The sequence below is a fragment of the Ovis aries genome, chromosome 2, assembly GCF_016772045.2.
Source record: "Ovis aries strain OAR_USU_Benz2616 breed Rambouillet chromosome 2, ARS-UI_Ramb_v3.0, whole genome shotgun sequence".
Taxonomy (NCBI): Eukaryota; Metazoa; Chordata; class Mammalia; order Artiodactyla; family Bovidae; genus Ovis; species Ovis aries.
Genome location: NC_056055.1, coordinates 175009994 through 175036254, shown reverse-complemented (window position 1 = coordinate 175036254; position 26261 = coordinate 175009994). Strand labels below are relative to the sequence as shown.

Sequence of the window (26261 nt, the reverse complement as noted above, 5' to 3'; positions counted from 1 at the left end):
AGCATAAAGTTGTTTGCTTTGTTCCCTGCTGTGTCCCCAGTGCTTAGAATAGTACTTGTCACACAGTAGTTGGTCAATAATGAAAATACTCTGTGGGACTCTGTGTGCACATTTGGGGCAATGATCATTGCTTTTTTTTTCAGATTCCAAAGGGATATGTAACCTCAGACAGGGAAAGAGTTAGAGGATCAAGGTATAAGCGAGAGACCTGTTGATGGTTTGTACTCCATTCTGCCAAGGCTCCTGACATACGGATGTCGGGAGACTCTGTAAGGGGAACACGAACCCTCACGTACCTTTCAAAGCTTCGTTGATATAGGTTTTGTGGTAAAATATCCTGTCGGTGTCTTCCAGTTCGGGGTCTGTCAGCCCCACTCCGTTCTCAGTGATGTAAACGGGGATGTCCCCATACTCTTCCTTGATCCAGTTGAGCAGCCTCCGCGTCCCCCAGGCGGCAGCCCTGTTCATGGCTGTGGCAGGCCAGGAAGTGTCCTCCCACTCCAGCAGCTCCTGGTCACTTGTGTAGGAGGGTGGGTTTAACCTGGGTGTCGTGTGTTGCACAATCCTGGAGGAGTAAGTGTTGAGGCAGAACACATCGGCGGTGGCTGCGATGTACCGCTTCTCCTCCTCCGTGAAGCTGGGCAGGCGGGAGGTGGCCAAGTGCTGCAGTTCACTCCTGTTCCCCACCTTCCACTTCATGGCATCGGGGTAGTCTCCGTTTCGGAAGATGGGGTGGGCAAACCAGCCCAAGGAGAACTGCAGCATCCGGTCAGCCGCCTCCACGTCCCTGGGGACCAGCGACTGGGGCTCTGCCCAGTGGGAACTGAGGCTCAGGGAGATGACCCCCTTCTGCTCTTGCCTGTACTTCTCGTCGTACGTGTGATAGACTCTGGCATGAGCTTTGATGATTGTATGGCCAATCCTGTAAGGTCCCCAGCCTGGGTCATTCACATTTGGGGGAAATTCCCCTGAGCCATACCCCAACCAGGCCTGGTACGTGGGCTCATTAAAAGTCATCCAGAACTTGACTCTGTCACCAAAGGTCTGGAAGCAGAAGTCTGCGTAGCTGTTGAACAAGTCAATCAGGGAAGGATTCTCCCAGCCTCCAATGTCCTGCAGGGCCTGGGGCAGGTCCCAGTGGAACAGAGTCACCATGGGAGAGATGTTGTTTTCCACCAAGCCATTGATCAGCTTGTTGTAATAATCAACACCATGTGTGTTGACAGAAGTGTTTCTCCCAGTTGGGAAAATCCGAGACCAGGAGATGGAGAAGCGATAAGCCTTTACCTTCAAAGCTTGGAGCATGTTCAGATCAGCATCCAGGTGGTTATAGCTGTCACAGGCCACGTCTCCAGTGGCGTTGTCTTTCACGTTGCTCCCTGGTGTGTGGGTAAAGTTGTCCCAGATGCTGGGGCCTTTGCCGTCAGCATCCCAAGCTCCTTCAATCTGATAGGCTGACGAGGACACGCCCCACAGAAAGTCATCGCGGAATGTGCCATGGTAGAACAGATCTCTCTCAAACTTGGGTTGGTTGGAGAACTTCTCCCAGACCACTTTTGCCTTGGAGGGCACCTCGGATGGAAAAGTGAAGGCTCTGATTTTCCGGGGGATGTTTGCTATACCGGGTGATGACTGTCTTTTTACTACCTTGTTGAGGAAACCGTTTTTTTCGATCATGCTGGTGAAAAAATAGGCAGATTTCCTGGCAGTCCTTGGCCTGCTGCTGTCATTGAAGTTGACGTGGTACAGCCCAAACCTCTGGCTATACCCAGAAGGGCCTTCAAAGCCATCAATGAAGGAACGAGCGACATAAGACTGAACAGCCACCGAGTCTTCTTTGATAGCTGTGGAGAAAAACAAAATTGGGACTGCTTTAAAGTCTCTGTTACTGATTGTTCTAAAGTCTCTGCTATTATTTTTTAAGTAGAGGTGTTTATTTGGAGTTTCTTAGCACTGCAGCCATGCTCCTTGGAGGAAAAGCTATGACCAAACTAGACAGAATATTAAAAAGCAGAGACATTACTTTGCCAACAAGGGTCCATCTAGTCAAAGCCATGGTTTTTCCAGTAGTCATGTATGGATGTGAGAGTTGGACTATAAAGAAAGTCGAGCACCAAAGAATTGATGTTTTTGAACTGGGGTGTTGGAGAAAACTCTTGAGAGTCCCTTGGACTGCAAGGAGATCAAATCAGTCCATCCTAAAGGAAATCAGTCCTGAATATTCATTGGAAGGGCTGATGCTGAAGCTGAAACCCCAATACTTTGGCCACCTGATGTGAAGAACTGACTCGTTGGAAAAGACCCTGATGCTGGGAAAGATTGAAGGCAGGAGGAGAAGGGGACGACAGAAGATGAGATAGTCAGATGGCATCACCGGCTCGATGGACATGAGTTTGAGCAAGCTCCAGGAGTTGGTGATGGACAGAGAAGCCTGGAATGCTGCAGTCCATGTGGTCACAAAGGACACGACTGAGCGACTGGACTGAACTGAGCACTGCAGCCCAGAAGACACTGATTTAGGAAGCACTTGAATTGTGTTCTGCTATAAAATAGGGGAGGCTTGTAAAGGCAAAGCCTGTAAGGTTACATACATTGTTTATCTAGAATTAGGATTGGAGGGGACTTCCCTGGTGATCCAGTGGTTAAGACTCCATGCTCCCAGTTCAAGGGGCATGAGCTCAATCCCTGGTCAGAGATCCAAGGTCCTGCAAGCCACATGCTGTGAACAACAACAACAGATGATGAGGCTTGATGAATGGTTAGGACTCAGATGGGCAGAGCATAGAAGGAGCATTGTAGGGACTAGGAATATAAAAGCAAAGACTTAAGGCCTTTAGGGAGAGAGTTAAGAGGCTGATATGAAGAGCTGACTATTACTACAAACACTACTTTCTGGCTTCCTTTCCATGGGAGACCGTTTTTTGTCCCATAAAACAAAACTCTGAAGACTTGATGAAGTACCACCCATGCTCAGTCACCGGCATATCCATGTTCTTACCTTTGAGCACCTCATTGATATACTGGTTGAAGTAGTCGACTCTCAGGGAATCATCGATGAGGTCTTCACTCTCGCCTATGGGCATGCCGTTCCCAGCTAGGTAGATCGGAACTTTGCCTTTTGTGTATTCCAAGGATACAAACTTCAACAGCCTCCTTATGCCCCAGGGCACCACGCGAATCCAAGAGGATGCGGTCTGGGGCCACATGGGGTCTATATGCTGGGAGAAGCCTCCAATGGTATCATAGCTGGGGATGCAGGTATCTCCTTGGGCCGTGCTGACGAGGCGGGAAGTGTAATGGGACAGACCCAGAAAATCAGCAGAGCCTTTCAAGAGCTGTTTCTCTGCCTCAGTGAACTCAGGGAGCTGGGCCACAGGACTGGGGCACTGCTTGTTCATCTGTTGGATCTGGGCCCTCAGGGCAGCCGGGTAGTCCCCATCCACAAAGATGGGGTGTGCAAACCAGCCCAGCATGAAGTGCAGGAAGCGTTCGGCGGCTCTCAGGTCCTCGGGCCTCTCTGGGGACAGGGGTTCTGCCCAGTCCGAGTTCAGCACGATGCCCACACGCCCCTGCTGCTGCGGGCGGTGGTGGCTGTTGTAGAGGTGCCAAGCCTTGGCATGCGCCTTGAGGACCATGTGAGCCACCTTGTGAGGAAGAAAGAAGGAAACACAGGACTTAGTGAGAGCTGCACCACCCACACGTCAGCAACAAGCCAATGAGAACGATGGCAGCAAGGTAACACCGGGGTGAACGATGGTAGCAAGTCAATGAAAGCAGTAAGACTGATGGCGTCAGCCTCAACATACCAACACTGATGCCAACAATGTCATCAAGCCTTCGACAAGTCAACACCTACGTCACATTGGCAACAAGTCAACAAAACGGCACGTCAACAGCACCAAAAAGAAGTTAAGACTGATGCTAACAGTGTAAAGGAGGCTAGAACATGGGCAGTGCTGCCACCCCAGTGCCAGCGACATCAGCAACACGGTGAGAGCCTCACAAGTCACCAGCAACAATGTCCACAAGTGCCAACAACCAGTCAACACCACCATCAGGCCATCAGCAATAGCACCACAACCACACCAACAACAACAAGGGTTAATGGCTTCTCCCGTGTGATCCTCACTTATTTGACAAGTACAAATACTATTTCTATGATGCAGGTGAGGAGCGCAGATCCAGAGAAGGTGAGGAACGCAGGCCTAGAGAAGGGGAGGAACGCAGATCCAGAGAAGGGGAGGAACGCAGATCCAGAGAAGGGGAGGAGCGCAGACCCAGAGAAGGGGAGGAACGCAGACCCAGAGAAGGGGAGAAACGCAGGCCCAGAGAAGGGGTAAATGCTGGCCGGCCAACCTCAGGCTTGTACTGTCACTCATGGTGCTATGCTGCCTCTGTGCTCAGTAAGTGCTTACAGACTAGCTAGCCAGCAACTAATTGGAAGGCGGGAATCATTTTAGTTAACACAAAGGAGGGGAAAATTCTTTCTAATTAATTATCTCTTTTCTACTTAATGAAATCTAGGAAGAGAAACCACCACCAGGATCTGTTTGTAGACTCAACTCATGGTCTCACAAAAGTCAGCATCGTTCCTTGGTGGAGCGCCGTGAGAAACTGGGCAAGGGTGGGGTGTGTGGAGCATAACAAGTCTACATTTAAATCGACTCTGTCACATGCTCAGTAAACTCAAACCATCTTCCCTCTCGACTTCAGCTTTATCTGCAGGAAGTGGGCCATTCTGGATCCTCCCTGAAGGACTCAGCACCGCTGTGTGAGCAGAGCATAGAGCAGAGACTGGGGGTGCGGGAAGGGGTTTGTTACCGCTGAGCTCCTCTTCCTTTTCGTCATGTGAAGAGGATGACACCTGTGTTTGAAGAATGTTATACCAAAACATTGCTCTATGGAGAGGAGCTCCTGACTGCTTCTAGTGTACCAAATATTAGTTCTTAACTGGGCCCTGGCCTCCAGCAGCAAACTGCGCTCCTTTCTTAAAAGCAGGAACGCTTCCCTGCTAAGCTTGCTGGTGTCAGGGCAAGACATGCAAACAACCGAGACGCCCACTGACAGAGGAATGAATGGACAGTGGCACATAGGTGCACACTGGGGCACTGCTCAGCCGCGAAGAAGGACGAAATACCGCCATCTGCGGCAGCATGGATGCAACCACCATACCGAGTGAAATACGTCAGAAAGAGAAAGGCACGCACCATACGATGTTATACGTGGAATCCACATATGGCAGAAATGAACCTACCTACAAAACAGAAACAGACTCACAGACGCAGAGAACTGACTTGTGGTTGCCAAGGGGGGAACGGGGAGGGAGAGGGATGGAGTTTGGGGCAGGTAGCTGCAAACTGTTTTATATGGGATAGATAAACACCCATATATAATGGTATATATAGTATATACTATACTCCTGTAGAGTACAGGGAATTATATCCAATCTCCTGGGGTAAATCTTAATGCAAAAGAATATTTAAAAAGGTATATACATATATAACTGAGCGGCTTTGATATACAGTGGAGATTGGCGCAATACTGTAAATGAACTATACTTCAATAACAACAACAACAACAAAAGTTCTTAGCCGAGGGGACACCGTGACTACACTGTGAATGCGAGGAAGCTGTGACTGGAATGAAATACGGGTAAGATTATGAGAGAGATCTTTTCTTTGAAATTTTTCCTTACTGGTATCATAATGTTTTATAAATAAAAGGAAGAATTGAGAGAGAAGAGTGAGGTGGACTTTCTCATCAAAGTCTCTATAGGAAAATCTCAGGAGACATAGCTGTAGGGATAAGAAGCCTAAGGAGAAAAGGTTGGGATGAGCTTCACAATAAAAACACAGAAAGGTCCAAACCTTCCCCTTTCAGTAGTGTGCTCTTTCTCCGTGGGTGTGGTGAACAAGCGTGCTGAGTGAGAACCAGCAAGTGGGCTGAACAAGAGCAGGATGGAAGCCTTGACTCCAGCGCTATGTGCTGGCATTATATTGAGTTGCTTACTCACAGAGCTCACTCTGTGCATATTTTGAATTGCTGTCTAATTTTCTAATGTGTGTTAGTATCATTTTCCCCCCAAAGGTTTTAAAGTCTTGATGACACTTATCTAGCATGGGGCACAGTGAACACTCCTGTCTCAGAACAGTGTGTGTGTTGGTCACTCAGTCATGTCCTGCTCTTTGTGACCCCACGGACTGTAGACCGCCAGGCTCCTCTGTCCGTGGAATTCTCCAGGCAAGAGCACTGGAGTGGGTTGCCATGCCCTATTCCAGGTGATCTTCCCAACCCAGGGATTGAACTCATGTCTCCCTTATTGCAGGCAGATTCTTTACCATATAAGCCCACCAGGAAGCCCATTTCAGAACAGAACCCAAAGTGTGGCAGGGGAAAGCCAGACTAACGTGCTTATCCTGAAGAATGTTGCCAGTGAAGCTGGTAGATTTTCTGGGAGATTTTTTTTTTAAAAGGAAGACGATGCTTGGGACCCATATAAAGAATTTTAAATTTTGTCTCCAGGGACTTCCCTGGTTAAGACTCTGGACCTCTACTGCAGGGGCGTCGGTTCAATCCCTGATTGGGGAGCTAAGATCCCACATGCCACGTGTGGCCAAAAAAAGAAAAAAGTGTTTTGTTTTCAGGATACACAACCCCTTCTTGCTGAAGTGATACTCCGATTGCCCCCTGGAAAGATCACCTTCCTCCGTCCCCGCCTCCCCATCTCTCAGCCAGTATTGAGGGGTAGAGCTGGGATCTGCACTGAGCTTCACAGCCCCTTAGCCTAGACCCAGTGACTGGTTCAGGGATGAGCATGTGACCCACACAGAGACCATGAGCACAGGAGACCTTTGCCAGAACAGTGATAAGCAATCTTTCCTGTTTCCCACTGATGTTGAAATATGGGAGAGGGATTGCAGCCGTTTGGCTACCGGGAAGCCCAAGAATAAAGCCCATGAGGGGAACAAGAGAAAAGGAAAAACTGAGTCCTGGTAATGTCATCGGTGGTCCAAACACTCTACTCTGATCAGCTAAAACTAGGACTTCCCAGTTTCCTGAACTCAGAAATTCCCTCCTTGCTTTAAAGTCAGTTTAGGTTGGGTTTTCTGTCACTTGCAGTTAAGTCCTGGCTGACATGGAACACTTGCTTTGGAATCAAGTAGATTTGGGCTCAAAAGGTTGGCTTCACACTGCTAACCCACTAGCAATGTCATCACAACCAAACTGCTTCTCCTCCTGAACCCCAATTCCCTCATCCATCAGAGCCGTTCTGAGGATGCAGTAACAAGTTTTAAAGTGCCAGAACAGCATTTGGCACTTTTAACAATTTTAACAGTTCCTTCCCTCCCTCCAATTTCCTCTAAAGAAGAAAAAGGAAAGACTTGCTGATGGGAAGGTGAAAGAGTGTTTTTCCGACCAAATGCCCTTCCTCTTCCAACAAGTAGGCACTGCAAGGATGGGAAGTACCTTAAAAGAGGCCACCCCTGGGTCGGAGATGCCCGGTGCATGCTGGCCGGTGCCGTAGCCCGCGTAGCTCATCACCCACGGCTCGTGGAAGGTCACCCATAGCTTCACACGGTCCCCAAACGTGGAGAAGCAGAAGGCAGCGTAGTCCAGGAAGGCGTCCACCACATCCTCGCTCTGCCACCCGCCGCGATCCTGCAGGGCCTGGGGCAGGTCCCAGTGGAACAGTGTGGCCATGGGCTCGATGTGCGAGTCCAGCAGGCTGTCAATCAGTTTGTTGTAGTAGGCAACGCCCCGGGGGTTGGGGTTATGCCCCTGCCCAGTGGGGAAGATGCGGGACCAGGAGATGGAGAACTTGTAGACCTGGGCCTGGAGGCCACGGAGCAGGGCGACGTCAGTGTCTACCTTGTGGTAGCTGTCGCTGGCCACCTCTGGTGTGGCTTGGCCCTTGATGGTGTTCTGATGCCCAACTCTGTCCCAGATGCTCGGCCCTCTTCCATCCTCGGCCCAGCCTCCTTCCACATTAAAAGCTCCCGTGGAGACACCCCAGAGGAAGCCTTCAGGAAAAACATCCTGCAGGAAAGCATCCCTTTCTGCCTTGGACTGGTTGGCAAACGCTTCCCAGACTCTCTGATAGGCTGAGCAGGGCGGCCAGGCGTATGCTGCTGTGTCTGGGCCCAGCTGCAGGGCAGTCTGGAGGGTCAGGCTGTCACTCAGAGAACAAGCCCAGCTGAGGGAGCGAAGTGACATAAAGGGACACAATAAGTAATGACCTGAGACTTATAGGTGACCTGAGACTGATGAATGGTGACGATATATTTAGTTAGTAAAGATTCCAATAACATTGACGCCAGGAAGTGGGCAGGAAGTGACTGGGAGATGGGAACTTATTATTATTACCCCTTCTTAGGCAAGTTAGGATGAGATGGTTGGATGGCATCATCAACTCAATGCGCATGAGTTTGAGTAAACTCTGGGAGTTGGTGATGGACAGGGAGGCCTGGCGTGCTGCAGTCCATGGGGTCACAAAGAGTTGGACACGATTGAGCAACTGAACTGAACTGAACTTAGGCAAGTTATCGCTGCTCCTGCATGACTGAAAATACTGTGCTAATGCTACTATTCTCTGTATTAGAACACCCTTGAATACCGTCTTCAGTGCTGATGAATTCTTCTTATAATGTATATTTATAAAACACAACTAAAGATAATGACTTCAGTTATTGAGTCTTTTGATTCTATATTGGCTACTGCGATAAAAAATATATGTACATTAATTACCTCATTTAAATTTCAAAATAAGTGTATGAGATAGGCACTACATTATTTATCTTCTTCCTACAGAGAAGGAAACTGAGACATAAAGAAGTGAGTAATTTCTGGGCATCGGGGGCCAGCAGCTATTTACCAGCTGGTACAGAAATATTTCAGTAATTGAACTACCAGTACAGCTCTACTGATGTGTACCACTGAAATATCAACCCCAGCTACAACCTCCTTTCTTCTTCATGTTGCCTGGGTTATGGTCATAATGGCAGGAGCTCACACATCCATCCAGCACCATGAGGTAGGAGTTTTGATAAGGGTGACAAAGCAACAAGAGAGGAGCCTGGATTTCTGATGATTTTACCCACTCTAGACTGTCCGTCTCTGGGCTTCATTTATGTCAATAAGCTTTTATCTTTTTTTAAAATGAGAACTCCTTGATTATACAGCTTGCAAATGATAGAGCTCAGAGTCTGTGCTTTTAACCACATATCACTATGTATATGTGTAGATGTGTGGACATTATATGCATATTTGTGTTATGTTTTATGAACATAAATATTTATTCAGAAATAAATATATCTGGAATAAACATAGCTGAAATAAAACATAACATAGAAATGCTATTTGGGGGGCTTCCCTGGTGGCTCGGTGGTAAAGAATCCACCTGCTAATGCAGAAGACATGAGTTTGATCCCTGGTTCAGGGAGATCCCACATGCCTCAGAGCAACTAGGCCTGTGCACCACAGCTACTGAGTCTGACCCTAGAGCCTGGGAGCCGCAACTACTGAGCGCTTGTGCAGCACCTACTGAAGCCTGAGCACCCTAGAGCTCATGTTCTGCAACAAGAGAAGCCTCCACAATGAGAAGCCTGCACACTGCAATGAAAGGTAGCACCCCCTCGCTCCCGCTCTCTTCAACTAGAGAAAAGCCGGGCAGCAATGAAAACCCAGCTGAGTCAAAAACAAATAAAATTATTTTTAAAGAGTTATTTTCATACACAACAAAGTCTGATATATTCTGTTTAATTCTAGTCTATTTTCTGTCTCTCTCCCTCCCCTCTCCCTCCCTCCATCCTTGAGTCCTGTCCTGTGGGCTGGAGAGCAGTGCCTGAGAGCATGCAGCAGTCTCGCCAGCAGAGGGCAGCCTTGAGGAAGTGTTGGTAGAGGTGGGTGTGTTCAGCCTGGAGAAGAGAACACACTTGGGGAGAGGCAATCAAGGACAAGAGCAGCTCCCTGTCCTAGGGCTCTCGTGTGGAGAGGGGCTGGCATTTTACAAGGTTGGCCCAGAGCGCAGAACTGGTACAGGGACCCTGCAGAAAGATCTCTCTCCCATGGAGTGGGGCCTGAGCCTTACAAATTTGTGTGTGTGAAATCCCTTCAGTCATGTCCAACTCTGTGCGACCCTATGGACTGTAGCCCACTAGGCTCCTCTGTCCATGGGGTTCACCAGGCAAGAATACTGGAGTGGGTTGCCGTGCCCTTCTCCAGGGTTCAAACTTAAGCTCCTTCTGTTTTATGAAGCATCAACTCTGCATTTGGTAGAAAAGTGGTGATGGGAAATGATGGCCTATAGGTGTGGATTATCCATAACAGATGCAAGAGTCTGGAGCACACCAGGGACACGGAGGGGTGCCCACTCAGCTGTTCCGACCCAACCCTTCTGATCATGATTGTCCTTCTGGCTTGGGTGAAGAGAGGTTTTCAAGAAATAGACTCCACCTGGATAAAACAAAACTTGCCGTACAGGCCTTGGAGCCTGGGTTTGCCCCACTTGGGTAGAGATTTAGCTCAAGAAGTCCATATGCCCAGCCTTCCAGGTGTCCCTCACCTTCTACTCTAACCCTTCCGAGCATCCCAGGCAATGCTCTCATCCTCTCCTCCGGGGAGCAGTGCTGTATCTCCTGCCACACTCTCTGCTAGAGGCACTGGTGGGCCTCTCTGTCTCACTTCTGAGCCTAAACACTCCAATGAGAAAACGATGTCTGTCCTCCCAGGACCCCCTTCCACCTGCCCCACACCTGCAGGTTCTCCATAAACATTCACCCACTTTCATGTCAGCCACATTGGACCTTCTCCTCAGGAGAAGTAGCGAGAGATCAAGGTGTTGAAAAGAGAACCCTGGAACTGATGTCTCATGTTATCTTTTGGTTTTATAATCACTGCTTTCTCAGACTGCCCCTTTTATTACGACCTCTTCAGTTTTATTTTCCAAAAAACACAGCGCAGCACCCCTCAGCTGATTCCAAGTATAAACAGAGAGCAGTCTTGACCTGCTCGCTCATGCAGTATACCTGCAATAACCTTCTCACACTCAGCACAAAGCCTGGCATGTCACTGCTTAGGGGCTGGTGATGTGAACTGCTGATCTGAAGTGAGTTGAGAGGACTGAACAGTAGACGGAGACATGGCTGAGGACAGCCAAGCGCTGGGAGAAAAAAGGTACAAAGAGGTAGCGCATTGAAGCTTATGATCTCGGACAGAGCTATGCTAGAAATGTCTGCAGTGGGCTCTAGCTGAAGGTCTGGGAAGCTAATGGTTGCCCCTAGTCCTTCCTTGACACAGGGTACGAGACATTCCATTGTGCAACATACTCTGCGGAGTGCTGAGGGTTCTGGGAAACTCCCTGCACTGGCTTCCACACCAAGCTTATCTCACTTGAGAAATGCGTTGGAATGTAAGTGCATGCATGCGTGGGTGCTAAGTCCTTCAGTCGTGTCCAACTCTTTGCAACTCTATGGACTGTAACTCACCAGGTTCTTCTGTCCATGGGATTCTCCAGACAAGAATACTGGAGTGGGTTGCCCTGCCCTTCTCCAGGTGAGTGCAAGAGACTGACATAATTATGGAGATAATTGCAGATCTGCTTTAATTATTTTTTTTAGTATGTGTCTTACCAATTTTGTACTTTAGTCATGTGCTAATAAATTATTTGCAATCCCACAATAATTTAAAACTTTTATCCTGAGAAACCACTGAATTAGGCTTCTGCCTGGTGCATGGCTGACTTTCCCATTTATGCTGTCTCCTTGGAGGTAATATGCTTCAAATTTCATGAGAGAAAATGGTGCAGAGAACTCACTTTACTCAGACTACATAACTCCAGGGATGGGCAGGTCTATCATTAGCCTGCTCTTCATCATCTAACAATGCCTCCAACAAGATCTTAACTAGAAGGCAGGGGTTCAGACATCAGCTCTGTTAGTTGTGTGCACTCCGTGAACTAGAGGAGGCTGAATGATTGGTGAGAAAGTCAGAACCGCATGGGGCCCAGAGACGCTGTTCCAGCTTTCCGCTCTGAGTCTCCATCTTTCTTGCCCAGAATGGCCACAGAGGACTCACTAATCCAGAAGGCACATGATAGCAGTCCTGTGAGTTTACACAGGTGAAGGACAGCAGAGCATTCTGCAAGCATCAGTTATTGATCGTTCAACAGGAAATCTAACATTACCTTTTCTTGGAACTCGATGAACAGCTCAGGAATGTACTAATATCAAACCCAACGACGAGCACTTGGTCTTCATTTATGGCTGAAAGAGAAGAAGTTTAATTCACTCCACCTGAAGCCCACCCAACCATGCATGACCGCCACCAACAGTTCTCCTCACTCATAGACCACAGCCAAACTCCAAGCAATGGTTCCAAGCCCCTCTGGAAAATTCCAAGGCCATGATTTAAGGAAGTCACATGTGATTTTTTTTTTTTCCTACTAGGAACAGCAGTTCTCAAACTTCCATGTGCAGCGGCATCAGCTGTGGAGCTTGTTCAATGCAGATTGCTGGGCCCACTCCCAGGCTTCTGATCAGAGCTTTCTAATCTGAGGTGGGCTCTGGAACGTGAATATCTAACAAGTTCCCAGTGATGCTGATGCTGCTTTTCTAGAGACCAAATGCAGAGAACAACTGACTCAGAAGACCTCAAACATAAAGAGAGGGTGGAATCTTTTTTGTAAGAAGCAAACCACTCCAGTACTCTTGCTTGGAAAATCCCATGGACAGAGGAGCCTGGTAGGCTGCAGTCCATGGGGTCGCTAAGAGTTGGACACGACTGAGCAACTTCACATTCACTTTTCACTTTCATGCATTGGAGAAGGAAATGGCAACACACTCCAGTGTTCTTGCCTGGAGAATCCCAGAGATGGGGGATCCTCCTGGGCTGCCGTCTATGGGGTCGCACAGAGTCAGACACGACTGAAGCGACTTAGCAGCAGCAGCAGCATAAACATAAGATTGCCTATTTTAACCACTTAGAAAGGGATGGAATTTAAGAACAGGAAATCATTACTCCAGAGATGAATTAGGGAAAGAGTTACTATGGCATTCATGGATGTGGTTCATGAGGTCTGTGAAGCCAGCTCAGCACTGGTTACAGGTGGTAAAAAGGGCATGACCAACATCTCCCATATTCTGACCTTACAGGGAGACTGAACTGGATATCAGGCACCCAGGGGCCTGCCCTTGGCCCCTTCTTGCAGTGTCTAGTGGTCCTCAGCCCCTGAGGCCTTAATGGATACCACTTTCCCTTGACCAGATTGGACCAGGACAATCTTCTTCCGAATAATCATTTTTAAAATTTTTATCAGATGTAATGTTAACCTTTTTTATATGCTGTACAGCATGCAGGATCCTAGTTCCCTGACTAGGGATCGAACCTGCAGCCCCAGCATTGGAAGCATGGAGTCTTAACCATTGGACCACCACGGGAAGTCCCAGGAGAAGTCTTCTGATGCGTGGCCCACCCATCTCAAGAATTTGAAATAAGAGACATTGTGGAGATGGTCCATGAGTTGTGGGGTCCTATGACTGAAGACGCTGATCAGGCAATGGGGAAATGAACAAAAGTAAAAGCGTCTGGGGTGGGCAGAGAGCAGTCCTGCAAAGGGGGGCACAGATGAGAGACCCTAGAGGGAGGAGTAGTGGAAGCAGACAGATGGGAACAGGGCTGTTGCCATGCTTACAGCTGACATCTCTGGCCTGATGGTCTTTTTATTTTTACTTTACAATACTGTATTGGTTTTGCCATACATCAACATGAATCTGCCACGGTGTACATAAGTTCCCACTCCTGAACCCCCCTCTCACCTCCCTCCCCATACCATGCCTCTGGGTTATCCCAGTGCACCAGCCCCAAGCATCCTATATCCTGCATCGAACCTAGACTGGCGCTTCATTTCTTATATGATATTATACATGTTTCAATGCCATTCTCCCAAGTCATCCCACCCTCTCCCTCTCCCACAGAGTCAAAAAGTCTATTCTGTACATCTGCATCTCTTTTGCTGTCTCGCATACAGGGTCATCATTGCCATCTTTCTAAATTCCATATATATGTGTTAGTATACTGTATTGGTGTTTTTCTTTCTGGCTTACTTCACTCTGTATAATGGGCTCCAGTTTCATCCACCTCATTAGAACTGATTCAAATGTATTCTTTTTGATTGGCCTGATGGTCTTTATCTCCATGAGACCCTGGCATCCTTCACATGCTGTACAGAACTTACTCTTCTTTCTTGGGTCAGTGGGAACTAAGTGACCAACAATAAGAAGGCAAGGATCACTGCACGCATCTAGGGCAGGCTCTCAGACCAGACCTTCTTCGGTCGCTCCTCCTGTTGGAACCCCAGACTCTCAAGGCTCTACCCTACAAGCCAGTGCACCAAACGTCACTGCAAACCTCTCCAGTGATGGTCCACTCACCTTTGAGAAGGCCGAAGAGCAGCTGGGCTATGTCGTTCCCGGTGGAGAGGCAGTTCTGGAGTTTCAGACTGAAGATGAAAACTTTCACTTTTGGTTCAATGGTCTGAAAATGATACAGGCCAGCAAGTGAACCGAAGTCGCTGAGAGTAAGTTGTGAGTTAAAAGGGACAGATTTTCAAGATGTGAAGCTACAACACTCAGTGTGGTTTTGGAAGTGACCTCTAGCCGTGTCAGTTAATAAAGGGAGCTGACTCCAGACCCGAGGGAGGAAAAAATTACACTTTTCTATAACATAGGCCTTTCTCTATACAGACCCCCACCAAAGACATAGGTTCATCCATCCTATCACCTCAGGCCACAAGGACTAGTCGCTGTATTAGGACCAGGAACAAGGCCACCTGCCCATGTCAGGGGCCTGAGCTACACGAGAAGCCCCATCAGGTGCTGCCGCCATGCTTTGCTTCAGAACAATCTGGTTTGGGGAGGGGGGAGGTAGCGTATAAATGAAACAAGATCAACCCTGAGTTGACAGCTTCTGAACCTGGAAATGGCTTCATTATGTTTTTCTTTCTACCATTGGAGATGTCCGATATTCTCCATAAAGAAATGGAAAAGAAACTATCTTCATTAAAATTGGAGCAGGTGTCATTTTTCTCCCATTTCTAGCCATTTCAGTATCAAAAGGAACATCTTTGGGCTGACAAGTTGTTTGACCTCATTTTAAGTTACTTTTTCTTGGGTTTGGTCGTTTTTCCCACACTATCTTCCCCTCCTCTGAAGAGTTAAGAGCCACTGAGAAATACCAACAGCAACTACTCAAACAGGAGCCTGGCAGGTTCTTTATTTTCTCAGAGCCACCAGTAACAATGAGGTGACTTAAGCTCTGAGAAACAGATTAACTTGCTCAGAACCAGTTAGTGGGGCTGTGACTCACATAGCTTTGTTCCTTCCCTGTGCCGGGTCAAGGTGGTAAAGTCAAATTACTAAGGGAACAGAGGGTTTTCTCCTTCCTGAAAGATCCATGCACAGTGGGGCGGCATGTGATGTCACAGGGCTGGAGAGCTGGAGGAGCCATCTGCTGAGTGGGGAATTCCCTGGGGAGCAGGGTTTCTTCTGAGAAGGGAACGCAGGACCTCCACAGGCAGCTCCTGCAGAATTCAGAACCTGTGGACATGCGGTGGGTCCCCGGGCCCTAAGACACCTGTGGGCTGGTGGGGAGCCACAGCTAAGGCTCAGAGAGGGGCGTGCAGGTTCTCTGGGGGGAGTGGAGAGTGAGGGTTGGCTTGTTAAGGCCAATATTTCCATGACCACATCTACGAAATGTCTTTTTCAATCTCAGAATGAACACTGGAATTCTGATTCTCAATAGCTTTCTACATGAGAGAGCAGAGGATCCATGTAAATATTTACCTTAACAAGCCAACTCTCTTTATCCTTTCCAGGGAAGACTAACCTCCAGAGGCTCCCTATGGAAATTTCCTCAGACAAAACTGCATGTTTGAAAGAAAGTGAAAGTAAAGTCGCTCAGTCATGTCTGACTCTTTTCAACCCCATGGACTGTAGCCTACCACACTCCTCCGACCATGGGATTTTCCAGGCTAGAGTACTGGAGCGGGTTGCCACTTCCTTCTCCAGAAGATCTTCCCAACCCGGGGATTGAACCTGGGTCTCCCACATTGTAGGTAGACTCTTTACCATCTGAGCCACCAGGGAAGTCTGCACGTATATGGATTCTTTTTTTTTTTTGGCTGTGCTGCAAGGCTTGTGGGAACTTTGTTCCTTAACTAGGGGTTGAACTCAGGCCTTTGGCAGTGATGAAAGCATGGAGTCCTAACCACTGGACCACCAGTTTATGCATCAGCTGAAGCATGAAATGACTAGTATGCTCTCAGGAACCTTTGCCATTCATCATCAATATGGAAAATAGCTTAAATTACCTGCAGTTCACTCAACTTCTGTGGTAAATCTGCCTCATTGTGGCATTCATAAGATAAATCAAGAGAGACGAAGTCAACTGCATCCTGGAAATAAGCAAATAGAATCTTTAGAACATAAGCAATTTCAAGATGAAGAGCTGGCTCAGAACTATTCCTTTTTTTTGTTTCTCTCCTTGTTACTAAATGGAATACTCCAAAGAGGGATTTTTCCAAGGAAAAAGCAGGATGAGGAAAAGCTGAGGACAAGGTGAGAATGTGTATGGGGTTTGCCTCTGTGCTGTGAGGAATGCATCGTGTATGCACTCAGCAAAGTGCCTGGCGCACAGGAAGGGCTCGATAAATGCGCACGATGGAATGAGTGAGTGAGTGAGTAAAAGAAGCACTGTGGGCCAGAAAGGGGGGGTTTCCAGCGAGTGAGTGAACTCTAAGGAAAGGGGTCAGAGGCCAGAGCTGCCCTGGGTGGCACCCTTCTCGTGGCCCTTCCACTCTGCAGGACAGAGGCAGTGGAGCTTCAGCCACCCACAGTCCACTTAGTGATCTCTGCAGACCCTACCAGAGCTTGGAGTTTTAATTGTAGGCTATAGTCACTGGCTACTTTCAAACCACAGCTTGAAGTCCACTCCCGTTGGCCCTAGCCTGGCCCATACTGTAATCCAGGAACAGAGCTCTCGTGGTCTGTGGGCACTCCCATCTGTGCTCCAGTTAAGGACATACCTCTCCACCCTGTCTCTGTCTGCATATACTTTAAGAACTACAGACTCAGAGTCTCCACCCTTTTCAACGAGCCATTTCTCTCCTGGCCACGACCAGATTGTTGCCCGTGCTCCCCCCTTCTCTTCCCTTGGGACAGAGACCGTGGGTAATGGCATCCGGGAGCAGTCCAGTGCACTGTGACCTTAGATCTGACTCTCCACTGCTCCCTACGGCTTTTCCAATCAAGTTACTGCCACGTTTGCTCAACAGTCCACAGGCTTGCTCCCCACTGGCAAGCTCCACGAGAACATTCTCCTTGGACCTCTCGGCCCTTGCTTTGTCTGTCAGCTCCAGGCAGCATGTGATCATCGACTTCATACTCTTGAAAGTCACTGTGCAGGGTTTAAAGATGAGTAGGAGCCACAGAAACTTACAGCTTGATAGAGTTAGTAATTGTGCTGACCACATGAAGAACAGGCAGAAAGTTCTAAGTAATATAAGAAAAGTCCACACCTCAAATCTTGGTGGGGATTAGACTCACCTGGGAATGTGGGAAGGCTATGAAAGCCCAGGGCACCCCTCCACATTAAGTTTTGTACTTTATTAGCTCTCCAGGTCGGAGAAGGCAATGGCACCTCACTCCAGTACTCTTGCCTGGAAAATCCCATGGACGGAGGAGCCTGGTGTGCTGCAGTCCATGGGGTCGCGAAGAGTTGGACACGACTGAGCAGCTTCACTTTCACTTTTCACTTTCATGCATTGGAGAAGGAAATGGCAACCCACTCCAGTGTTCTTGCCTGGAGAATCCCGGGGACGGGGGATCCTCCTGGGCTGCCGTCTCTGGGGTTGCACAGAGTCGGACACGACTAAAGCTACTTAGCATCAGCAGTAGCAACAGCAGCAGCTCTCCAGGTGATTCTGATACCAAAATTTGAGAACCGCTGATCTAACAAATGGCTAAAATGTTCCAAGCAGGGAGAGACCACATCCGGTTTAGCGGGGAAGTATTATTAACTAAAGCCTCTTTATGTTGGGCACATTGACACGGATGTTAAAAATGGGTAGAATTTTATTGGAAGAGATTTGAGGAAAGGAAGGAGGATAGGGCTTCAGGTAGCGAATGCCGCAGGGCTGGTGGAGTGACAGCGTACATACTGGGGAAAAGGCGAGGCCAGCAAGCCGGCAAGAGGGCCTTGGTGAGCCGCATTGGAGGCTCTGAGGAATTTCACCGTTTCAAGGGAATGTAGCTTCTCAGCAGGCAATTCAGCAAAAGATGTATTGCATGGGGGGAGCTGGGGGCAGAGAGACCAGTTCAAAGACTACTGCTTGACAAGCATTTTCTGATCGGGACTCTGGCCTCCTGAGCTCATAACTGATAGCAGTTATCGCCCCTTGTAAAAGAATTTAGATATTCTGGTATTCTGGTCATACTATCAGTCTTGGACCTGGTCATTTCAGAACCTTATCATGTCTGGATTTTAAATCCCTGAGCTTGTAAATCTGATGTTGGACCTTGGCACATGGGGCCTCCATCGCAGCACAGACACTGCTGCACAACCACAGGAATCAGTTGTTTTCTCAGAGGGTTTTCCACGCTGCCCAGCAGGCAACATCACAAGGGCCAAAGCTGTTAAATTCTCAAATGTTTTAACGTTTCTTATTAAAATTATAGTTAAAAGTTGTCTTTAGAGGAGGTAGAAAGCAGGATGGGCACTCTAGGGACCACATTATTAATGTTATTAAAAAAAAAAAACTCTTACCCTAGTATCTGTTTTGTTAAAAAACAAACAAAAAATACAAAACTGACCTCTCTTCTGATAAGCTCTTTTTAAGAAGGAGCAAGACCAGAGGCATTTGACGTCTTTGTGTAGGCAAAAGCTAACACTTGACCAAGTGAGAGCTGGGGCTACAACAAATAAGGTTTTGTTTTAAAGTAATTATAAATCTAGAGAATGCATAACACTCAGAAGAGGCATTTGTAAGAATGTCAAGCAAACCATTATATGTGGTATGGATAAACAACAAGGTCCTTCTGTATAGCATAGTGAACTATATTTAATATCCTGTGATAAACCATAATGGAAAAGAATGTGACAAAGAATGTATATATATATATCAAATATATATAACTGAATCCTTTTGCTGTACAGTAGAAATTAACACAGCATTGTAGGTCAAGTACACTTCAATAAAATAAATTGTAAAATAAAGAATGTCAAGTCGACAAAAATTTCTATTGTTTTTTTAAAATTAAACTTGCAACTTTTCTCAGAAGTTATAGATTCTGTTTCTTTGGTCTGTCATTACCTTGACAAGCACAGACGTAGATGGTTCTAGCAGGAGTTTGGAGACCATCTCAGCTTGCAGGACCACAGAGAGTTTTCCACCTGAAACCAAGCAGATGAGGGGATGTAGGTGAGAGAGGAAGGAGGCTGTAACCCCAGAAGCCACTGGTGAACTCGTTTCCTGCTGGCCTTTCTAGTCCACATTCACCAACTTTAAAAAAGATTTCTGCAGAAATCACCCACATGATTTTACTCTAGCTGAAAGATTTTAGAAGACAAGGTAGCTTTTTAAGAAATGTCCCTTTAGAGACTGTTTCATATAAATCAGAACAGTGACGTGCAGGATACTTGTAAAGTCTTTTGCAAGAATAAAAGCAGTTCCTTTCCCTAACCCCGCACAATGGAAAAGGCAGAATGGAGAGAACTACGTTTCAGTTCCTAATAAACCTTGGCCTCTGCCTGCTTTACAAGCTCTCCAGGTGATTCTGACACACACTAAAGCTTGGGAACTGTTGGTCTAAACAACAGTTTAGACTTCCAAGTGGAGAGACTTTGGAAAGGTAGGGTGTTCTCAGGGGACTGCTGTTACCTGTTCTTATTCACTGCGCAAATGTCCATTCAACCCTTACTGTGCATTGAGAAGAATACGAAGGAAATATAGACCTGTGCAGCTTGTACCCTCTCGCTTTGACATTTGATCGCCTAACAGTGGCGTTGAAGTTTACGTACATCAGAATCACCTGTCTTTTTTGTCAGCCAACTGGGGTGGACTCAAGAATGAGAGCCTTTTAACAAGTTTCCTGGGTGCTTCAGATACAGTGGTGCTCAGACTGGTTTGAAACACGCTGCTGTGGGTATCTCAGGTGGCTTAGTGGCAAAGAATCCACCTGGCAATGCAGGAGAGGCAGGAGATGCGGGTTTCATCCCTGGGTGGGGAAGATCCCCTGGAAGAGGAAACGGCAACCCACTCCAGTATTGTTTCCTGGAAAATCCCATGGACAGAGGAGCCTGGCAGGCTACAGGCCAAGGTGTTGCAAAGAGTCGGACATGACTGAGAATGCACCCATTCACGTGGTGGACTTGGGATGCCTCAGTTGTCAGAAGCACCATCTAACTCCTTGATGCACAAAAGTCTTTATCTCCTGCTGAGATTGTGTGCTCCCTGAGGAGCAAGCTTCGACATTTCTTGAATCTCTGCAAATAGCAAGCTTAGGATGGGTGCATAGGCAAGTGCTCAGACCTGTGCTTTGGAAACAGTAAACGCAATGGCCTAAAGCCAGAGTTTGAGACTTAAACGACAAGCTCATATGCCTGACCTCTCTCCTACATTCAAATTCTGTACAGGAGAAAGATCTCCCCAGTCAATGAAACCATTATTAATAACCAACTGGTGCCAACTACCAAAGTGCTTATTTTGATAAGCTTAATGGAACTTTGAAATCCTCTGAGCAGGGAATATCACTCAGAGACATTTGGTCCTCCTTCTGATAAGATACTGCTATTTTCCAGTTATTCAGTGATTGTGCCCCGTGGAGCCATTTCACCTTCCACAGATTTTCCACACTTCAGTCTATCATCACATCAGCACACGTAGAACATATGTTCTCAGCCTGTGCTGAACGTTTTTAAATGTCCAATTTAGTATTATCTCTGGATCAATGACATGACACAGGAGGACAGTTAATCCCTAAGTGCAGTTGACTCACACATCACTCTTATTTGACTTTACAAGCTGTTTTTAGACTCAGAGTGAACAAATGTACCTGAAGTTCCAGAAATTCTCATATCATACAAAATAAACTTTTCAATATTATTCCTAACTGGTTCCTAGTGCAAACACAAACTATACTTCTTAAAATAACATAAAATGCAGGTTACTCAAAACTGGAACCTCATTCCAAGCTGGCAGTTCATGTTTCTTTGGGACTGAAATGGGGGGTAATTGCACTGGCTTAAGATAATTTATCTTGTAATTTTTGCTGGATATGGTTAAAGGTCAGTGTTTTTGTCTACAGAACTCAAAATCAGTATTTGCTGGGGGCTGAGTATTAACTGTTTCAAGCCCATGTGGAAAATTACTGCATGGCAATGTGTGAGTTTATGTCCCTCACAGGTATTACTAGATTTTGTTTAAGGATAAGCTCAGTTCTGTTTCCATCACAAAAGTATGTAATTCCTCTAAAAGCCATTGCTACTGTTCATACAAAACAGCCCCTTTTTGTTTGCTCCTCTCCCTTTTGCCCCAAGTGTTTAAATAAAAGCAATCAATCAGGCCAGTACTGAACCGCCAGTATCAGTGCTTCAGGAGGAGGGTGGGAGTCCCCAGTGTTGACTGCATTCCGGCGTTGGCAGCGGGAGGCGCGGTGTGCAACTCAACTCTTTCTGTGAGAGGTGTGTTCACGCTCCTGCTGGTCTGCCAAGAATCTTTTCGTATCCTTCCCACGGTAGGACGTTGAAAACATGAGCAGGAGGTTTATAACAACCCACAGTCATTAGAAAAGAACTTCTCAAAATTGCGGTAAAAATACACAACGTAAAATTCACCGTTAAGTTTTGTAAAAGTGGCTTTGTTCTGCAGCTGCCACCACCATCCACCTCCCCAAATTTCCATCATTTCAAACAGAAACTCCGGGCCCATGAGTACCTCCCCACTCCCCCTCCACCTGGGCTCTGGTAATCATTGCTCTGCTTTCTGTCTCTGCGAGTTTGATCATTCTAGGTCCTTCACAGAGGCGGAGTCATACAGTGTTTGTCCTTTTGTGTCTGGCTTATTGCACTGGGTGTAGTGTACTCAAGGTCCATCCCTGCTGTAGCATATGTCAGAATTTCATTTCTTTTTAAGGCTGAATAACATTCAATTGTATGTATCTAGCATGTTTTATTTATCCATTCATCCTTGTATGGGCATAGGGATTCTTTTAATCTTTTGATTGTTTTGAATAACGCCATGAAAATGGGTGTGCAAATATCTGTTCAAGTTCCCGCTTTCAGTTCTTTTGGGTGTATACCCGCAAGTGCTAGATTATACGGTAATTGCATGCTCAATTTCTTGAGAAACTGCCATACAGTTTTCCACAGTGGCTACACCGTTTACATCCTGGCCGCCAATGCACAGGGCTGTATATCCTCTCACAGCTCGGAGGAGCCTACAGAGACATGGCAACTAAATACAACGTGGTACCTTGGATGAGTTCCTAGAGCAGAAAAAGGACATGCAGGAGAAATTAAGGAAATCCGAATAAAACATGGACTTTAGTAATGGGATATCAACATTGGTTCTTTAATTGCAACAAATGTCCCATAATAATGTAAGATGTTTATGTTAGGGGAAACTGGTTCCAGGGGCGGGGACATATGGAAACTCTGTACTATCTGCTCAAATTTTCTATAAATCTAAAACTGTTCTAAAAAGTAATATTATTGTAGGATGTATGCAATCTTGAAACAAGTCACTACCTCAGTTATTTCAGTGACTTACTAGGATACTTCAAATTTTGGATTCAAGTGGATTTAGGTAAAGCAAAGTACTTTTTTTTTTTTTTTTAGCAAAGTACTTTTTAAAATAGCCAAATAAATTCAAATCACCAACTCACTCTGTTTTCAAAGTAGTTGTTTGGTTTAACATTTTCTCACATACCTCTAACTCAATAAACATGTAAATAAAGAACTAAAGTAATTAAAAACAAAAATGCTTTAAAGGTTTGCTTGTATTGATAGACTATCCTCCTATGGATATATTACCAACATGCTGGACAAATTACTTCCTTGGCCCTGGATATGCAAAACAAGTAAAAATCAAAATAACGGAACAAGTAATATTAATTTTTTAAAAGTCTTGATTAGAAAGGAAAAAACTCTTAACTACCAATAACTTTTAATTTTTCAGGTTATCTGACTTTTAAATGATTACCCCTTAATTATTAAGAAATATCAACAATGACACGACAGAAAATGCCTAAACAATGTGCTTGGAAAGAGGTACAATTACCTAATATCTGAGATTCACAGTAGATGGGAAAGGGATTGGGGGCTTCCCTGGCGGCTCAGTGGTAAAGAATTAGCCTGCCAGTGCAGAAGATTCCGTTTTGATTCCTGATCCGGCAAGATCTCGCATGACTCGGGGCAACTGAGCCTGTGTGCCACGACTATTGAGCCTGTGCTCTGGAGCCCAGTGTCTGCAACTACTGAGCCAAGAAGCCGCAGTTTCTGAAGCCTGAGTGCCCTAGAGCTCATGCTTGCAACAAGAGAAGCCGCCGCAGTGAGAAGGCTGCACACCGCGGCTAGAGAGCACCCCCACTCACCGCAGCTAGAGAAAAAGCCCGCGCAGCAACGAGGACCCAGCACAGCCGAAAGCAAATAAGTAAACAACATTATTTTAAGAAATGATACACATGAACTTATAAAAAAATCTACCAAAAGAAAAGATTGATAATTTTGTATAAAGTAAGAAATTCTGTTCCTCAAAGTCTCCATGAAAAAACTGAAAAGATAAGAAGTGGAAAAATACCGTCATCCCTTATACCCAATGCAGATTAAAGAATATATAAAGTATTCCAACAAGTCAAAACATAAATGGATAAAAGGCAAAACAGGAATTATACCAAAGAAATAAATATGGCTAATAAACACATGAAGACCTGCTCAATCTGAATAGGAATCAGGTAAAGAAGATGATAAAGGATGATAAATATTTTTACATCTGTCAGATAGGCAAAAATTTATAATTCTGGTAATTACACGTGTTGGAAGAGGTCAACAGGAACTTATACATTGCTCAAGGAATGTAAGTTGGTATAACCACAATGGAAAACAACTTATCTCTCACAGCTAAATATTTACATCCCCCCAAGTAGCAATCACTTGAGTATAAACACAAGTGCAACTCTTAGACATATACAGAAAGAGGCATGTGCAAGAATGTTCATAACAGCTATGTCCATAATGGCAAAATTTGAAAACTAGAATGTCCATAAGCAGGAAAATGAATGAATAAAACTTGGCTTAGTCCCACAGTGGAATATCATTTAGCAGTGAAAAGAAGATGATATAGCTCTATTCAACAATATCAATAAGCCTTGGAAACAATTTTGTTTAAACAAAAAAGTCCTAGAGGACTATAAAAAGTATAATACTCTTTCATCATGCTAAATTCCAAACCAAGCAAAACTGGACACTAAATTGTTTAAATACATACACAGTTGGGATAGAAACTTCATGGCAAAACCAATACAATATTGTAAAGTAATTAGCCTCCAATTAAAATAAATATATTTATATTAAAAAAGTAATGCAATCTAAATGAGATACCATCAGAATGGCTAAAATAGAAAAGGATGAAAATGCCAAATGTTAGTACGGATTATGAGGCTACTTAAATTCTCACACATAGCTAGTGGGAGTATAAAATGGAACAACTGCTTTGGGAAATTGGCAGTTTCTTAGAAAGTCAAATACATCTCTCCCCTGTAATCCAGCATTTCCACTCCTAGCTATTATCCAAGAGAAATGAAAACATACGTCCATGCAAATCATAGCAACTTACTTATATAAGAGATAAAAACTGGAAATTGTCCAAGTGCCCTTCAATTGTGATACATCCATAATAGAACACCACTGAGAAGAAACAAGCAGCAAATTACTAACAGCAACAAAATAAATGAATCTCACAAACATGCTGATGGAAAAAGACAGACACAAAAAAGTACACACTGTATGGTTCCATTCATATCTATACTATAGGAGCCAGACCAGCGTTTGTTTCTGGGGTAAGGATTTAGGAAGGGATACAATGATCAGACATGAGGTTTTTGGAGGTATTGATTAATGTTTTATATCATGATGAGGGGATGGTTTTAATTTTATTTCTTGATATGGGTATGGGTTCAATTTTATAGATCAGACTGTAAAATTAAGATCCATGCATTTCACTGTAGGTAACTCATACCCTGATTAAAAATTACTTGGAAAAAAATCAGAACTTCATTTCAGATTGTTTATTTTCTAATCAGCAGTAAATGAGAATTTAATTTTTAAACATATTTTTTAAACATGATGATTTTTTGGCTAAAATGTATATAGTAAAATGCCACTTTTCCTGTAATTAATTATTTTATTTGAAATGCTTGAACTTGTACATCCATTATGACACCAAATGTTGGAGGGGGAAAGCCATGGTCTAATACAAGATGGGTGGAATATTTAGCCCAGTGCTAACCTGGGATGGAGTGGGGAGAATGGGAGATGAGATAGGGAAAAATGTACAAGTAGACAAAAGTTGTGATATGGTTTGTTTTGTCTTATAATCCCTCAACTTTCTAACTAATTTTTACATTAAAATTGAGGTATAATTCATATACTATAAAATACATTCTTTTAAACTATAAAATTTTGTTATCTTTAGTACATTTACAAAGCTGTGCAACTCTCTGCACTAATTCTGGAACACTTTAGTCACCCAGAAAGATATTACATACCGATTAGCAGTCAGTTCCCATTCTCTCTTCTAGCCCCAGACATCACCACTCTACTTTAGTTTCTTTACAATAGATTTTTCTACTCTGGACATTTAATACCAATGAAATCATATAATATGTGGTCTTTTGGGGCTGGCTGCTTTCACTTAGCATAATGTCTTCAAGAATCATCATATTGTAGCATGAATCAATCACTCCTTTCAAGTGCTGAGTACTATTGCATTTTACTAATATGCCACTTTTTGTTTATCCATCAATTGATGGCCATTAGGGTTGTTTCCATTTTTGGTTATTATGAATAATAGAATGATACTGCTATGAATATTTGTGATGCAAATATTTTTGCCTTGACATTTGCTTTTATTTCTCTTGGGTCTCTACCTAGCAGATATTATGTTGTAGGTATAATTTCATTTTTTGCTGTTTACTTGCTTTAAAAAAAAATTG

General features: G+C 45.2%; 1 protein-coding gene across 1 annotated transcript in view; it reads right to left on the bottom strand.

Annotated features, from left to right (window-relative positions):
* The window catches only part of LCT (lactase), a 50948-nt gene that overhangs the window by 20013 nt on the left and 4674 nt on the right, over positions 1-26261 (bottom strand). Inside the window, exons 2-8 of the mRNA XM_004004728.5 lie at positions 19364-19443; positions 16364-16447; positions 14427-14529; positions 12182-12260; positions 7468-8194; positions 2999-3644; positions 297-1844 (exon numbers count right to left, since the gene is read on the bottom strand). Coding sequence (XP_004004777.3) covers positions 297-1844; positions 2999-3644; positions 7468-8194; positions 12182-12260; positions 14427-14529; positions 16364-16447; positions 19364-19443 — 3267 coding nt within the window. The remainder of the gene's footprint in view (positions 1-296; positions 1845-2998; positions 3645-7467; positions 8195-12181; positions 12261-14426; positions 14530-16363; positions 16448-19363; positions 19444-26261) is intronic.